Source organism: Rhipicephalus microplus, chromosome 2 (genome assembly GCF_043290135.1).
Source record: "Rhipicephalus microplus isolate Deutch F79 chromosome 2, USDA_Rmic, whole genome shotgun sequence".
Lineage (NCBI taxonomy): Eukaryota > Metazoa > Arthropoda > Arachnida > Ixodida > Ixodidae > Rhipicephalus > Rhipicephalus microplus.
Genome location: NC_134701.1, coordinates 287,677,469 through 287,695,512, shown reverse-complemented (window position 1 = coordinate 287,695,512; position 18,044 = coordinate 287,677,469). Strand labels below are relative to the sequence as shown.

Genomic DNA, 18,044 nt, shown 5'->3' with positions numbered 1-18,044 from the left:
TTTAGGGCGATGCTTCCTGATAAGTGCTACAGTCTAGTCACGGGTCATTTTCAAATTTCGCGCCTTTATTCAATAGCAAAGAAAGCACGGATGTGAATAGTACGTCGTTGAAAATAGCGCAGTTAGATATTATTTGAGCATGCCTACATTTACCTCATTGACATTTTATTGATCAGGTGTGACCTATAATGATTAGGTGAGTACGACGACACCTAACAGAGGAAGAATACACACACCCACACCTCATCAAAGCCGGCGAAAAGTGTGTTCGCGTGGCTTCTATTTTACTTTCACCGAAAAAGTTGCGTTACCTAAATCTGGCTGAGCATTGACGATCTGTGAGAGCGCGTGGTGTGTGTGTACTCTGTCTCTGTCTGTTGTCGTCACCGTACCTTACGCTTCAAGTATGCTAAACCAATACGCCCAACCTGCCGTTCTTCGAATACTTCGAGCGTACTTACGAGACGTACTCGAACATTTCTTCGACGATTCCAGTGATTTTGCTCACGTTAGTGAATGGAAGCATTGAAAAAAGGATAAACATCCAGGCTGGAAGGAAGGAAAATAGGCCTCCGGACCCAATTATCTGCACCACCTTCCGTAACCGCTCGTCCAAGAACTTGCGCCTGTGGTCTTCGAATGGGTAACGTTGGCCGAACACGAGTGACGTAATGTTGTTCGACATGCTCGGGACCAAGTATTTGCGAAGGTCCACTGGCGAACCGCGCAGCTGCTGGATTTTGTCAACGAGGTACTGCACTTCATCCTAGAGCAGAGAGCAATAACAAACCAGGTTTTAATCCTTTCCATAGTAGCCAGATGGTACCGAGCTAATCAGCAAATTAATTAATAATCACCACAAAAGAAGCTTGAAAGAAGCGAAAATTTTATTATATATTTTTAAAAGATGTAATATATCACTTAAATGTGAAAAGGAGTAGCAAAAGTCCTTTAGATTATCTTGTACAGCGAAAATATGAGCAACTATGAACGAAAACAGATTTATTTTTAACATTGTCCGCAGGGTGACCTTCATTCGGTTGCGTGAACGTTAGCCAGTGCATTATTAATACTACCTGTTGATTCCCTGAACGCATCTTCGACCTCAACACTCAAGACTTCAAAGTTGTCAACAAACGCGATATTGGTGAACGTAATTATGGCTAAAATAACAATATTTGCTAAAAATGCAAATAAGTCCAAAAGCGCGATACGCGAATGCGTAATTCTACAAGTAACTCGGCGAAAAAAAAAGAATTCCAAGACCTCTTATCATAAGTGAAGCTGGCAACTTTGACCCTTTCTCTCACGCTGACCTGCATAGTCATGATATTTTGTAACAAAATGATTGATGACAACTGAACTCGTCATGAACAAAAATATGTGCAATATGGATTCAATGCAAGTTTACTCATGATAGTCGTGTTTCTTCAGGCTGGATGGCCACATTGCTCCATGTTCTGCAACTTGAGTCTCAACAAGCCTTCACTTTATTGCCATCTTTCACTGGTATGTTATGCGGTGAAGCCATCTTCGAGCTATCTTTTTTACGCAGTTAGTGAAATAAAAATACCGTTGAATTGATGTAATTCTACCATTTTACTTAGAAAAAAAAAACAAGCCTTCACTTTATTGCCATCTTTCACTGGTATGTTATGCGGTGAAGCCATCTTCGAGCTATCTTTTTTACGCAGTTAGTGAAATAAAAATACCGTTGAATTGAAGTAATTCTACCATTTTACTTAGAAAAAAAAAACAACAAGCCTTCACTTTATTGCCATCTTTCACTGGTATGTTATGCGGTGAAGCCATCTTCGAGCTATCTTTTTTACGCAGTTAGTGAAATAAAAATACCGTTGAATTGATGTAATTCTACCATTTTACTTAGAAAAACAAAGCTCCAGAAATTGAGCGAAAAAATGCCGGTAAACCTGATAATTGTTTTTCACGGCAGGAAAAAGCTTAGAAAAATCACCCTATCACGTATGTATTTTCATTGTCATTGTCTCCTCTAATTGTGCACGTTATTTGAACAGACGATCTGATGCCAGATAATCACACTTCACTGAATGCTTATTTTTCAAGCCGCTCGTTTACTGACATTTTGGTTAACACAGTCAGCAACAACTTTTTCTAGTTTCTTCATCAATTTGCGCGCCCACACGACCAAACATTACCACACGCACGCATATGATGACGACGACGACGACGACGATGATGATGATGATGATGATGATGATGATGATGATGATCCTTGGATCATTGGCACCTACCCACTCTGGGGGATCGGCCATGAGTCGAGCGGATCATACATACTGGATTTATGATTAATATTTAGTAAGAGCTAAAATAATTGTGAGATATGATTTTTAAGGTAACGGTAATTATGAATGATTATAATTTTAAGTTGCACTATGTTGTGTAATCTCCCAGAGACTGACGATGTTTTGACTAGGAAGGCTAAAAAAAGAATTGTTAGTAGTTGATACATCTACCAAATCTATTCGAGTCACATATAAACGTTTCGACAGCTTTGAAAATATTCCTGTCCGAGTGTTCCAGCGCAGAGGCCCCAAATGATAACAGGACGGCTGACGTAACCGGTAGACCACATTGCCGCAATATAATTTTGATACTACGTTTTCTGTGTAAGGAAAAAACATCGGCACCTCAACAAGAAGCGTTCGATAGTTTCGAGTTAGTTGGTATAAGAGCAAAAAGAGGAGTTGCCAAACCTGCTCTGTGCAAGTAAAAATTTAGATTTGGAATTCTACAACGCATTCTGGTTATTGCAACTTCAGCTCGTCTTGCTGCGCGTCATTTCCTGCTCCAAGGGAGCTTGTAGGTGCAGAAAGTTCAGTAAATAATCGAGACAGGGAGTAAACACAGCATACTTCCTGAACCTTCCCGGAGCAACAAACGCCGTAACAGGAAGGAGAGAGAGAACTAGACCTGTGAGAGAAGCTTTCGCCAGAGAGTCCGCAACTTCATTCAGTACAATTTCTTTGTGGCCCGGCACCCAAATCAATCGCAGGGTTCGCCAACGATGAAGAACAAGTTATCGCAATAATCTTAGAATATCCGAATCTGTTTAAGCAGTTAGTGCCAAACAGAACGACAATAAATCTGTAACTATAGCCACATTAGTTATGGTTACAGGAATTTTACGTAGGGCTACTATAACAGCTAAAAACTCGGTCAGAAAATTTTGGTGTAATCAGGAAGCCTAACAAAAAACGACTAATCTAGTTTTGTAAAAAGAATTCCCACCCCGGCTTTTTCTTTACACTGCGAAGCATCAGTTGCTATAACAACCTTATAGAATTAATTTGATTTAAGTGCTCTTGAAAAATGCCGTTCAGAAGATTACTAAGTAGTAATTTGGCATTGTTAGAAAATATATCGTCATAAGATATGGCTAATTCACTGAACCCGCCGCTCATAGGCACTATATCATTAAGCCTTGTCCGGGATGAGTCCACTAGCTTCTGCAGGTAACGATTACCTGAGGAGTATGTAAGCGAGGTCATCTTATCGGCGAGTCATAGACTCTTGAGAATGTTTGAATTGTTAATAATTTGAATCTAACAGGTAAAAAAAAAATCGTAATTCCTTATACGAAACAGAGTTTGCTACAAATTTGGGTAACCCCAGACACCAGCGAAGTGCTTAACACTCAATTAGAACTAACGGACGTTTCTTCCATGCTGGTACGCCAGAAAATAGTCCGCACCCAAACTCCAGTATAGGGTGTATGTACATCCGGTAAACCATTATTAAGGTGTCTATCCGCAAGCCCCATCAACCGTTAATAATCCTTCTGAGTAGGCCTAACGCACGTGATTCTTTGGTCACTCTATGTTCGATATGCATCTGCTAGTGAAGCTTTCCATCATAGATTATTTCGAGGTACTTGAGTGTTTGCACTGGGGAATATCTGCTTGGTGAAATGAGAGTGATGTATGTATATTGTCCTGTGGAGAGAACGCTGGAACTGCACATTTCTGTATATTAAGAGTCAAACAAACGCTGTTTAGCCAAGTTTCCAAGGTAGATAAGTATCCTTGTAAAAGGGTATAAAGGGATTGGCATCCGCAGATGCAAATAATGCTATGTCATCCACGTAAATATACGTGTTCACTCTTTGATGACGGGGAATTGAGCTAAGCAAGATAATAAATAGTAGCGGGGACAAAACCGCTCCTTGGGGAAAACCTCGTGTCTGTCTGAATTTCTCTGTTTATATCCCACCCTGTACACAGTAAAACTCCCTGTCCAGAAAGAACTCAGTCGCCCACGCAATACAAAAATTAGGCAAGTCAATCTATTCCATTCTTGTTAGTAAAATTGGGTATTCGACACTATCGTAGGCTTAAGAGATATCTAGTGTAACTAATGCTGCATGCTGTTTCTGTCACCGTGCTAGCTGGATTATGCTCTTCAAATAAACGTGAGCACATCAGATAGACATTCCTGTTCTAAAACCAATTTGACAGATACCTAATAATTTATTAACAGTCCCAAATTTTGTATTTTGTTATCTGAGCATGTAATAGTCTCTCAATCAATTTTACAAAAATTGATGTTAACTAAATTGGTCTAATCTTGTCTAAAGTAAGTCCCTTGTTCTTATCTTTAAGCAGGGGTATCACATTAGCTACCTTTCACAGAGAAGGAATCCAAGAGTGTTTTCTAGAACAATTTACGGTATGCAATAACACATTCGGAGCAACATCAAAGAAGATTTTCATCATCTTCTTAGTGATACCATCAGGGCCTGGTCTGCCGCTGATAAACGTGCTACAACTGACTAGAGGACCGACAATAATATATCTTCAGCATTTCCGAGAGTGTCTTGCCTCACAAGAGGTGAATGAATGCTGGTAGAAAATCTAGCCTCCAAACCCCTGGCAATCGCGCCTAGTGAATCTTCTATTTCTTAGGCAGTATGCACTATTGATTCTGCATTTAAGGGACGTGGAATTAATTTGATAGATCTGAGATACCGGAACAGTGTGCATTTATTGTTTGATTTTGAAAGGAACTCGAAATGGCGAACGTTATATCCATCTTTTGCTTTAGCGACAGTACACTTGAAACTCGCTGCAATAAACTTGTAGTTGTTCCAGTTACTAGGAGACTAATTATGCATGAGTTGCTTCCACGCTGCTTTCCGGCGTTTGTAGTCCTTCGATCAGTCGTCATTCCACCAAATATTAGCTGTAGGGTCTTTCCTTTCTTGCATCTTGAACTCAGACCTCTTACGAGCAGAGTCAAGAATACTGCAAAGATTACCTACGCTGCTTAGATTTTCAGCCAAGGATGTAAAAATTGACCCAAATTCATTTTAAACCTATTGTGATCGATAAACGAACGAACTAGACACTGTGTATTATACTGTGACCCGTGGATCTCAAATATCGCGGGAATGTGGTCGTTAATCGAACCAGTGTCAACGGTCTCCCAGGACAACACCGAAAGTCCTGGACCCTAAAACGTAAGATCTAGCACTGATCAGGACTGGCCCCGTAAAAATGTTAATGATCCAGTGTTGTGACAGGTGAAATTGTTCAATACCACCCAGTTCCATAGACGTTTTCCATTCTGATCCATTCTAAATCCCCATGATATTCAATATCATAGGTTGTTATATCTGCTACAGTGTAGCAGATATAACAACCTCCCACCAAGGATGTCCTATTTACACGTTTTAATAAGGGCGAATTTGTGCCCAAGCCAAAGGAATGACACAGCAGCTGGAAAAAAGAACCAAACGTCCGTAGTCCTCGCGAACCTCTGCCTCGAGCACCGTCGTTTTCGTCTTCACGCGCACTGGCCTCTCGGTCGAAGCTTGTGCGTATGCAGGACCCGCTCGCCCATTGCGGTTGCAGCTTCGTCTCTTGTTCGCGATGTCTGCCTTACACTGAGCGTTGGCGGTTTCCCGTGGCAATATATGATGAGAGTTGAAATCTCCAGCTAGCACAACCTTTCTTCACAGTTTAGAAGAACTGAATCTAGTGACTGAGTATTCAGCACACTTAAAAGAAGATATGTGTTAACCGGAGATAATGTGAGACCTCCTAGAAGAGTTAGTTCTACTGCTAATATTTCACTTTCTGTGGACATCAGCTGAAAGCATAGCCTTGCTTTATGGCAGAATTTATTAGACTGAAGAGTGAGTAAATCACCTTCTCTGGATGAACAATCTAACCGAAATAATCGGTAATTACGCAGACTAAATATTTTATCTGCAGATAACCAAATTTCGTATAATATGATAACATCTGGATGAATCAGAGAAATTAAAATGTTGAGATCGGTAGAAGCAGCAAATACGGATCGACAGTTCCGCTGCAGCACTCTCATCTATCTTCGGGGGACAAAAGCACCGTAGAGGCTACAGCTTCTTCCGAAATGCTAGATGTATCCTTGACCTGAGGCAGAACCTTCTTTGATTTATAATTCGTACAGGTATCGGAAACCTTTAGCGGAGGCCCCCTTCGTTTCTGTACACACGGGTCAACATCCATGCTTGCACATTCCTGTAAATCTGCATGGTAGATTTGGGAGTGTGAAGAGCTACCACACTTTGCAGACAAGCTGAAACTAGGACCCTCATTCGAAGGCATGATCTGAACACCGTATACTTGTGAGGGAACATTTCCTTGGCTGTGACCCACTGTCAGAACACTACCCACTTGTGGAAATAGCCCCATTTATGACGCTAATAACCCACTGAGGCATTAGGACACAGTCTCTGCGACACGTTCCATCAGTTTCGCCATAGCTTTCTCGACTGATTCTGCGATCACTTGCGAAATATTCACCTCAATCGTTGCCTGGTGACGTGCAGTTACGCTAGCACAACCATGTTCTCTTTCCTTTATCGCTGAAATAGCCTCTCTGCGTGAGCATCGCCTTTTGTCCATTATCTCTAATACTTGTATCTCTTGGTTTCTAGCTTAGCATGTAGGTTTATCAGCATTGTGTGTACCTCCACACAAGCAGCACTTGAGTACTTGAGCAAAGCAGTCGTCCACTCTCACCACGAGACCAACAACGCAAAGCAGAAATGCAGCCTCCCGTACTATGGCCATAGCGGCAGCAGCTGCGACATTGTAATGAACGTGAGGCAAGCGGGTCTACTCTAAAAAGCAAAAGTCACACTTTAATTTCCGAAGAGCATGACATACCAGCAAATGTGGCTATCACCGGCTCAGTGGGGATCCATTGTTTATCGACTGTTCTGTTGCCCCGGTATATAGCTATCGCAACAGCGGCGGAAAGCTTCTCGAGTGTCTCTTCTGGGCTTAAGCTACCATCTACGCCACGAGCAATCCCTTCGGTGCATCTAAGGTGTGGTGGTATGAAAGCATTCACTTTCATTGATCCAAATGTCGAGCGTTTCACAAGATCATGCATACAAGCTTGGTTAGGCGATCTATCTTCCACCTTTGCCAAACTGCCGAACATCAGTAATGTGAAGGTATACTGGCACGTGGCGGACTGGAGCACAGCTTGCACCGTTTTCGGTTTGGTAAGCCGAATGGATCCTCCATGCAGGGGCACTAGAGCTACAGGAATACTGTTTATACCACCGCTAAAGAACGCTTCAAGTGGCATTTGATCAGGTGAAAAAGAGGCCGACTTAGGTGGAGGCCACCCCTGGCCACTTCCTGGAGAATTAATCGACATCAGGCCCCGCCGCGGTGGTCTAGTGGCTGAGGTACTTGGCTGCTGACCCGCAGGTCGCAGGATCAAATCCCGGCTGCGGCGGCTGCATTTTCGATGGCGGCGAAAATGCTGAGGCCTGTGTGCTCAGATTTGGGTGCACGTTAAAGAACCCCAGGTGGTCGAAGTTTCTGGAGCCCTCCACTAATGCGTCTCTCATAATCATATGGTGGTTTTGAGACGTTAAACACCATATATAAATCAATTTATCGACATAAGTTCATCTAGCAAAACAAACTGTAATTGGTCTAACAACCTCTATTGTTTAGATCAGCCCGACACTTAGACTAAATCTCCAGTGCTCACTCAGCCTTCGCAGAAGACCACTCGCCAGGACGTGACAGAACTTCTTGCGCTTGCAGCACAGCAGGCATATACGAATCGGGATGCCGGTGAATGCGAAAGGCATGCGGCTACTCACGCATAACATTCCACACACATAAAACACATATAACATTCCAAAACTGACAGATACAGAAGGTTTTCTTCTTATTATTACTCTTCCCCTATAGTTCCCCTCCAAATAAGTTGTTCGTAGTCTTTGGGCCGCTCCTGCCATGACTGTCGCTCAATAAAGTCAAATGCCAGCAGAAAATGGGCACTATGATGTTGACACTTCATGCAAGCGTGCCATTTGAGCCCGTTCATGTTGACTTCGATGAGTTAAAGAAAAAAAAGCGAAGACGTTAGGAAAACTCGGTCTTTCCTAGTGTGCATTGAAGAATGCTCAAGGATCGTTGCAGAAAAGCCAGGAAGGGAGAATGCGAAAACCGTCATATCACTACTGAACAGGGGCATGTTTAAGAGACTGAAATGCATTGTGTATGAAAATGCGTCGGCGTTCAGGAGCCAAGAACTTTCAAAGTGGCCAGAACAAAAGAACATCACTTTGAAGTTTACAGCCCCATACCATCCGTCAACCAACAGGATCGCAAAATGGGTCATACAATGCATGAAGCATACATAAGCATGTACCCGGGATTACCAGGAGGGCGGAAATGTTGCCTAACAAGTAGCTGAGTCGCATCACAATAGATTCCATACAAGTGCTTTTGGGATGCAGTCCTCAGTATGCCGCTTTCGATGAACCGGCGTATGTGCCTGCAGACCACACACTGAGAATCAAGACAAAACTACAACTTGAGGAAACCAGGAAGACTGTAGAGAGCCAAATAAAACACGGGGAGTCACTTAAACAAGCATTTCGCGGGGGTCATAACAAGATCCGCTAGGTAGTTTAGTTAGAGTACCTAGGTACTCTAGGTAATCTAGTTCTCATACGGGAAGGCTATGGCAGTCATGGTGCAAAACTATTGGGACCATTTAAGAAAGACAAAACTGTTATAAAAGACGGAATACTTAATACCATCGGATAGATAACGGAAGATGGTGTAATGAAAATAGCTGCCATCAGCAACGTGATTCCCTATAGCCAGGATAGGGGCAAAACAAAGCCAGAGAGTGTGTAGCGACCCAAAGACGATGAAGAACCACTTTGGCGGGAAACTGGTGGAAGAAAAAAAAAGAATGAAATCTGTTTCTGCCGGCGTTGAAATGTTATAACACACACACACACACACACACACACACACACACACACACACACACACACACACACACACACGCACACGCACGCACACGCACACGCACACGCACACACACACACACACACACACACACACACACACACACACACACACACACACACACACACACACACACGTGGAACTAAACGCACTTGGCCCTAAAGTGTATTTCAAAATATTACATGATTAGCCTCAAATAATCAACCACTTGAGCGCAGCATAAAAAATACCGTAAGGGACGCCAACGACAGCAAACCGTACGTCATTTGTTTCATTCCGTAGCTAACCACTATTTTTTTTAAATATTTGGCTCTTGTTTCATGAAACAGTCCGTATATGTAGGATAGAAGAAAAAAGTTTCGCTTCGCAGACTTTCAATATTGTTCACGACGTCTAGATTACTTGTTACCTACCATTATCAAGCAGTAAATAAATCATCATTTTGCTTGATTTTTTTTTCTCTGGGTGGAAAAGGGGAAAAGGGGGGATACTTTATGAGATTTCACTTTATTCAACTATCTATCAACCCTTCAGACAGACAGTTGAGCTATGCCGTGAGCTCATTGCAGGCCCAGGAATGAAGTTTTCTTGGCGCTCCTTGAAATGGTGGTCGAATGGTTTTAGATTTGCACAATCATAAAGGAGGACAGCAGCCTGATACAGCGGTGCCGCATCGAAGTCATCTATATGCCATTGCTGTTTTTTCTAATTTTAGTTATTTTTGTACAGTGGGAACGAAAGAAAAAGAATGACAAGCGCACATTCGCGCTTGTCTCCGTGCGTATCATCTTCTGTAAATTTCTATTTTATTCACGTATCGTTTTACTCACAAATTATAATTACCTTTATGTGTTCTTCCATCGGTTTTCTCCCAAATCCAACGTCACGAAGTACGTGAAGGCAGAATCTACGATTGTCTTGCCATGCTTCGCCGTTGAGTGACACAACACCTGTAAAATAGGTCCAGTATGAAAAATAATTTTACGAGTGTATTATCTTCTTTTGTATACTACTTCTGCAATATAAAATTTTTTTCAAGATTGCGTTGGACTAGAAAATCACGGCTCTTAAGTAAATATTCAAATCAGGACCAAAAAAAAAAACGGGTGAGAGGTTGCAGATTACGATCTCGCCAGATTTAAAAAAATACGTATTATAGCTCAATAAATTTAATCGAAAAGATTTCTCACTGCCTCACATCACAGTTTTTTTACTTTGGGTGAAAGTTTTCTTAACGGTCACGTATGCAATACTCAATCAGATTAATTGCAGCGTCCGCCACGGTGGATCGGTGGTTATGGTGTCCGGCTGTGCTGACCCCAAGGTCGCTGGTTCGATCCCAGCCGCGGCGGTCGTATTCTGAGCTCCGTGTATTTTGGGATGTCAGTGCGAGAATGCCAGGTGGTCAAAATTTTTGAAGCCCTCCATTACGGCGTCTGTCATAATCACATCGTGGTTTGGGGACATAAAACCCAACATACATTTTCAAAAATTGGATTACCTAATTGCAACAATATTTGAGTAACTCCCCACAAAAGTACAAACATGTAGTTGCACTATCCCTCGACTTCAAGAAAGCGTTTGGCACAGTTGCCATCACTTTCTAAATATTAAGTCAACATATTTAAACGTACATAACAGAATCCAAGACTGCAATCACATCTACCTAAACGGTCGTACACACGGTGCGTAAGCCTTAATGTCTGTAGCTCATCACGCATAACGCTATTTACATGAGGGTCCTTGAGCTTCATTGTGGGTCCACTGTTGTTCCTCGTTTATAATAACGATATTGTAGGTGAAATAAGACCCCCGCCCAAGTATTTGTAGGCCACTGTGTTGTCTACAGAGATTTTAACAAAAAAACACTAGTTAAGGTGACTTTTAGGCCACTAGGGATTCGGGTGTCCACCGTCCTGCCCCTCGCACGCACCACCTGTGCTGCAGACCAATTTTGATAAAATAGCAAATTGTTGTCAGCGCTGACATATGAGATTGAACATTGGTAAAGGTAATCACATCTGTTTTTTAAATAAATAAAATTTGAAGATGAAATGCAGTACCCAAATGAAAACATAATACAAACTGTTCCGGAGCTCATCTTCTCAAACTAATACCGCACTGCCAGTATAACCTCTACAAAGAAATTACCCACTTATTTCATTGGCTCACCGACGCAAAGTGATATTGCAATATAATTAGTGCAACCTTGACTCCCACACACATGTAAACACTCATCCACCCGAGTAACGCACACGACATGATACTAGGTCGATGAGTGAGTGTTTGTGTTGGTGTTTGCGGGAGTCAAGGTACCGCTAGTAATCATATATGATGAATAACCAACTAGCCCCACAACAAGTTATATCGACGTAAATTAGTTCGTCTTTCGCTATTTAATAATTTTTTCTACCGTCCCACACTTCATGGTGACCTCACACTCCAGCCTTTGTACACTCACCTTTAACGCCGGTTCGATCAAGAAGGAAGTTATCGGTCCGGTTCAGAACCTCTTTTCTGGTCAGCAAATCTTTTATTGAGTCGAAGTCATTCAAGAAAACGACGTCTTTCACGCCTATTTTCAACCTATAAAAAGAAGGAGGACGGGCGTGGTATGCACAAATATGTTACATTCTCTTTTTTTTTTTTTAGACTCCCATGATATATAATGGGCTCGCGTAAGACTCTCATGACAGTTTTAATCTCCGAAAACCACTAAGATAGTTCATCATGCACTTAACTCTACTGCGTGAAAATGTATCGGAAGCAAGTTATTTTCTATCTTTCTAAAAGACAGCCCCCTCATTCGATGCTTTGCCAACGCAAACAAACAAACAAACAAACAAATGAACAAACCAACTTTTTAGGTGACTGCGTATGGCTTCCTCTCACTCGTTTGAAAAACCCTTTTGCTATTTGAACACAAGGGAGAGAAGAAATAGTATGTACCAGTAAACACTGCACGTTCACTTGCGTTTTTATACATACAAAATTCATTATATGACGGAAAAACAAATGAATACTGAGACTATGTTGAAAATCTTGCTGAAAGAAATTTTAAGTACTAACAGCACAAACAACGTCCCGTTTACAACTTTAATCTGCGCGAAATATCATATTCAATGAACAGCCTGTGTAATCTGCATCTGGCAATACATTTATATGGGTGGTGCCATCCGGTTTCGAGGATATAACAGGCCTGTTGTGGGTCTCCTTTGTATGCAAGGACACTCTGCACGAAGGGTCGGACATAGCAAACGTTTAGAATACACTATAATGCACTTCCGAAATGTGCGTTGCTCATTCTCCCGATCGAGACCCATCGCTAGCGCCTCCAGCGACTCCAACAGAGCGCTCGACACCTAGCGGCCGTTAATGGAAACGGTGCTAACGCGGTAAACGTTGACAGGAGACATAGTTACCACGTTGCGCGTGCTCATAAGTGACACCATAGTTCCTCTATTTCCGCCATGTGACACCCGTGAGCAAACTCTATGGCGACACCTACTCACCGCGCGCATCGAGGCACCTTAACGCAGCGCCACCTACTTTCTCGCGCAGAACAACAAATAAATGTTTTATTCACTCTCTCTAGACGAAAGACTATCGTCATTCGATAACATTTGCAGTGAAACATGCAGATATGGGGTCAATTTGTTCACTGTTTCGCCAGTTAAATCCTTTACGCCGATGAGAATGAGGTGGTCCTCCTCCAGAACCCTTTCGCTTTTGACGAAGCAATGTGATTCAATGCCAGAATCAAGAAACTTCAGCACAGAGCCAAGTGAAAGTGCCGCGTTGACTTTGTTAAGCGTAGCCATGTTTGTTTTTTGAACCTGTGCTGTCAGCACACGGAGAGTTTTATGAAGTTGCGAACAGAAATGATAACAAAAGTTGTGGTAACGTGACACCAAATCTGCAGTGACGTGTACCACCCTTGAACTTCTACCAACTCCGCGACGTACGTGCCGGCAAAGCGTCGGTTGCTGCAGCTAGCCATGCCAATTGCTTTGCTGGTACTTGTGTGGCACGTATGTGTGAGGGCAGACGATACTCAGCATGGCGCGCGTCACGCATTTGAGTGGTCGCATGACCAAGCCAACCACACTGCTACCTCACTACCCAACTTGACACCCAGAAACCTAAACCAAAAGTGGTCCGCTTAAGTGAGGTGATAATAAATGATTTAGCGAGAACACATGAATCTTGATGCATGTGCCATGCCTTATGGAGCTATAAGAAATGGTTGCAGCAAAGAACGCGCTAGTCACGAATTTGGTGTACATTAGTAACTAAGGTTCGAGGCACCCATAAATTTAACCATAACGTTAGATACTGCAAAATCAAAGTCATTGTCTTCATACTCAAAATGACAAAAAAACATCTACGTATCTAAAAATTCGTTACCTGCTGACCTTGAAAGGCGTCATTTAAATTCTTGTCACGTACAACCAAATTTGGGGGCTTAACCCCTTTAGAGCGTAAAAAATTAATTTACTATGCATCCTAATGTGTACTGATGGGTTAGTTAGTGAGCCATTATTTTCGAAGAAACAGCGCACAGAGGGACACAAGACACGCACACATAAAAAGACGCAAACGCAAGTGCTGTACTGCAACTGATCATTCATTTTCGAAAGACCTTGCTTATTTTTAAGAACACCCAGATGAGCACTGAGAGCCGTGAAAACGACGAAGGAAAAAAAAAAAGGCCCCTTATCTGCATGTAATCTGCAAATGTCGTCGAAAAACGATAGTCTTGCGTGTGGAGAGAGTGAACTAGGCATTTATTTGATGTTCTGGGCAAGAAAATCGGTGAATGGTATTCTGGAGGCGCTGCGTTAGAGTGCCTCGAGCGTGCAGCGGAGGCGAACTAGCGCATCAAGTCACGTCACACAGGAGACAAAAGCGTCATCTGGTAGTTGTTTTAGAAAATAAAGCGCGTGGATCTGAGACGGGTGTGCGCGCCCATCTCAGAGGTGATAAGGTGTAGAACGCAAGGCGACGGGTTGGTGCCACTACCATTTCGTTTTAGAAAAGCGTTGGAAACACTCGCCTTCCCGTGCAAGCGTTGCATGATCAGCGCAGTGTGATAAGCGCTACGCTCCTTAAAATTACTTATGTATGCCTTTTCTATTAAGAGATGATGATGATGATATGTGGGGTTTAACATCCCCAAACCACCATATGATCATGAGAGACACCGTAGTGGAGGGCTCCGGAAATTTCGACCACCTGGGGTTCTTTAACGTGCACCCAAGTCTGAGCACCCGGGCCTACAGCATTTCCGCCTCCATCGGAAATGCAGCCGCTGCAGCCGAGAATCAAGCCCGCGACCTGCGGGGCAGCAGCCGAGTAGCTTAGCCACTAGACCGCCGCGGTGGGGGGTTATTTCATCAGAAACAACTTCGTTTATGATTAACGTGCGCGGGTTCACTCCTCAGTTCAAAAGGGTGCGCGCGTGCCACTTATCTGGTCCAGCCGTGGAAATGGCTACGTACTACTACTACTACTACTACTACTACTACTACTACTACTACTACTACTACTACTACTACTACTACTACTACTACTACTACTGCTGCTGCTACTACTACTACTACTACTACTACTACTACTACTACTACTACTACTACTACTACTACTACTACTACTACTACTACTACTACTACGTACATCGCGGTCGCACGACCCACGGCTTAAGGAGCTTCGCCCTTAACAAATGCTCTTACCTCCTCGAAGCAAATCGTGACAAAATGCGAATGCATTGGGTAGCGTCCATAACGGCGTTTCGTACGTGCGGACCCAGTGTTAGAAGAATAGTGTTTTTCTTTTTCCCTTACACCGTGGTGCCATAGAGCCATTCACCGCCCGTGGCTTTTTTCTGTCGCGAGAAACGAGGTATGCGTAGTACTTAGGGTGCTCGCTAAAGAAAACTATGAAGTCAACAAAACAAAAATTTGGCCCCGTATCTGCATGTTACATTGCAAATGTTGTCGAAAGACGGTAGTCTTGCGTCTGGAGAGAGCGAACAAAACGTTTATTTGATGCTCTGTGCAACAAGAAAATGGTGAATGGTATTCTGGAGGCGCTGCGTCAGAGTGCCACGAGCGTGCAGCGAAGGCGAACGAGCGCATCTAACCACGTCCCACATGAGACGTGAGCGCCATCTGCCAGTTGTCTTGGAAAACAAAGCGCGCGCGTCCTGCGCGCCCGTCTCTGAGGTGATAAGGTGTAGAACGCAAGGCGATGGGTAGGTGCCACCACCACGTGGTCTTAGCAAAGCGTTGGAAACACTCGCCTTTTTGTGCAAGCCTTGCCTGGTCAGCGCAACGTGCTAAACGCTACGGTCCTTATAATTACACATGTATGCCTTTTCTAGTAAGAGACACACATACAGAATATTGACGTGTTGTTATGGTGCCTCAGATATGCGCAATAATTGCTTTTTAATTGACAATCGTACAAGTATGAACGCTGCACCTTCAGCAATAATGGTGGGCGCTGCGGATGGGGTCGGCCGTTGAAAGTATCGTTTGGCCAACTTGGTGCCGTTTAGGGTACCGTTAAGGATAGACAAACAGACAAATGTACAGACAGACAGACCAAAATTTTTGCGCCGAAGGTCTCCAAGAAAGACTATCGTCTTTAAGATAGCGTTCTCGGCTCGGTGTTGGCGTTGCCCAGCGGCGTCTCCAGCACACATTTCCCGGTGATCTTGGTGGTGGTAGTGGTTAGAAGATGAGAAAAGGCACCTAATTTCTTGAGAAGCACATAGCTAGCGCATAACCAGCGAACGGTCGAGAATGAGGTGCGAGCGCAGCGGAAAATGGGGCGCAGGGAGGAGAGAGAGTGATTGGTGAGAGATGAAGCAGCGAAGCACTGCACCTACCCTCTCCTGCACTCTCTCACACCACTCACATCGGTTGCTAGGGGCGAGGATGGGTGCGCGCCCGCAGCTGTTGCTATAGGAGAGGGCGGTGGACGGATCCCGATGGACACCTGACGTAGCCTGAATTAGAAATGCATTCGCATTTTCAAAAATAACGCCATATATCCACAGAATGAATGACGACAAGTTGGCGAAGCTCGAGAGTGGGGGATTATCTGTGGGGGATTATTATTGATACGGATTATTATCAATAATGTGGGGGATTATTATCTATACATATGTACCAAGGCCTTAACGTTATATAACCACTAATGAGAAGCTCATACTTTAGCAACTAAGGTTCGAGGCAGAAAGCAAATGTAGCCATAAAGTTAGATACTGTAGAATCAAAGTCCTTGTCTTGACACTCTAACATGAGGAAACAAAATTGTCCACGTATTAGGAGAAAGAGAGAGAGATAAAGATGCAAGGAAAGGCAGGGAGGTTAACCAGACGCACATCCGGTTTGCTACCCTGCACTGGGGAAGGAATAAAGGGGAGAAAAGAGGTTGCAGAGAGATGAGAAGGTACACACAATCACGAGCACACTCGGGGAGCACACACAGTCTACAGGCGGTCGCTCAGGTTTGTTGACTTTAGGTAAATTAGCAGTGCTTTAGTTGCTTTCTGCGCAACTGAGGCAGATGCCCAAGGTCCTAGTATCTTCTGCACACAAAATGGTCCGGGGTCAAGTTGATTCAAAACCATCCGGAGCTGGCATCGCTGTGTGTCGTAGCAAGCGCAGCTGCACAGGACGTGTTCGATGGTCTCTTCAGCTCCGCAGTAGCCGCATGTAGGAGTGTCTGCCATACCAATGTGGAAGGAGTACACCTTTGTAAATGCAACACCCAACCAAAGGCGGCATAACAGTGTCGCATCGGAGCGGGAAAGTTGTGATGGTAGTTTTAGCTTGAGCGAAGGATCCAGTTCATAAAATTGACACCTTTGGAAGCTGGTAGACGACCAGAACGTGCGTGTGAGATCTCGAGCCAGCAGGTAAAGTTGTCCTGCTGCATCATTCCTTGATAGAGGAATCGGGACTTCACGGGTTCCTTCATGGGCTGAGCGGGCTGCACCATCGGCTGATTAATTTCCGGTAATACCGATATGTCCAGGCAGCCATTGATATATAATATCATGCCCTCGTGCTAGAGCTTCATGATGGCAATGTCTTATTTCTTGTACCAATTGGTCATGACTCCTCCTACGTATGGCAGACTCCAAACTCTGAAGCGCTGCCTTCGAATCACAGAATATGACCCATTTTCCTGGACGTTCTTGAACGAGATATTGTAAAGCAGCCCTTATAGCAGTCAGCTCTGATGCCGTAGATGTAGTCATATGCGACAACTTAAACTTGATTGTCATTGCTGCAGTCGGAATTACAGCGGCACCTGATGAGCTGCTGGACGAGACGGACCCATCAGTGTATATCTGCGTTCGGTCTAAGTACAACTCATGTAATAATAGCAGTGTTGCTTGCTTCAATGCTACTCTGGAGTGATTGCTTTTCTTTTTGATTCCCGGAATTTCTAGACGTACTTGCGGCTGGACGAGGCACCACAAAGGACATGCCATTCTCGCAGCTGGCGTATATCCAGATGGAATGCTGTTTAGGTGCTTGGCTATGACGTCTGAAAACGTAGCCCGTGGTCTTCTGGGGGGTAGAAGAGCCAAGTGGTGGTCGGGGACACGGCTAGCATGTCGAATGTGCGCTCTGAGGCAATCCACAACTCTATATGTCCTGACCGGATGGTCTTGGGCAAGCATGATTGTGGCATAAGTAGAAGCGCATC

The 18,044-nt window shown here is 43.7% G+C and overlaps 1 protein-coding gene across 2 annotated transcripts in view; it reads right to left on the bottom strand.

Annotated features, from left to right (window-relative positions):
• The window catches only part of LOC142781483 (cytochrome P450 2H2-like), a 46,865-nt gene that overhangs the window by 15,796 nt on the left and 13,025 nt on the right, over positions 1-18,044 (bottom strand). For both annotated transcript variants that reach the window (XM_075882205.1, XM_075882206.1), the window contains exons 3-5: positions 11,779-11,903; positions 10,161-10,267; positions 462-766 (exon numbers count right to left, since the gene is read on the bottom strand). In XM_075882205.1, the coding sequence (XP_075738320.1) occupies positions 462-766; positions 10,161-10,267; positions 11,779-11,903 (537 nt within the window). The remainder of the gene's footprint in view (positions 1-461; positions 767-10,160; positions 10,268-11,778; positions 11,904-18,044) is intronic.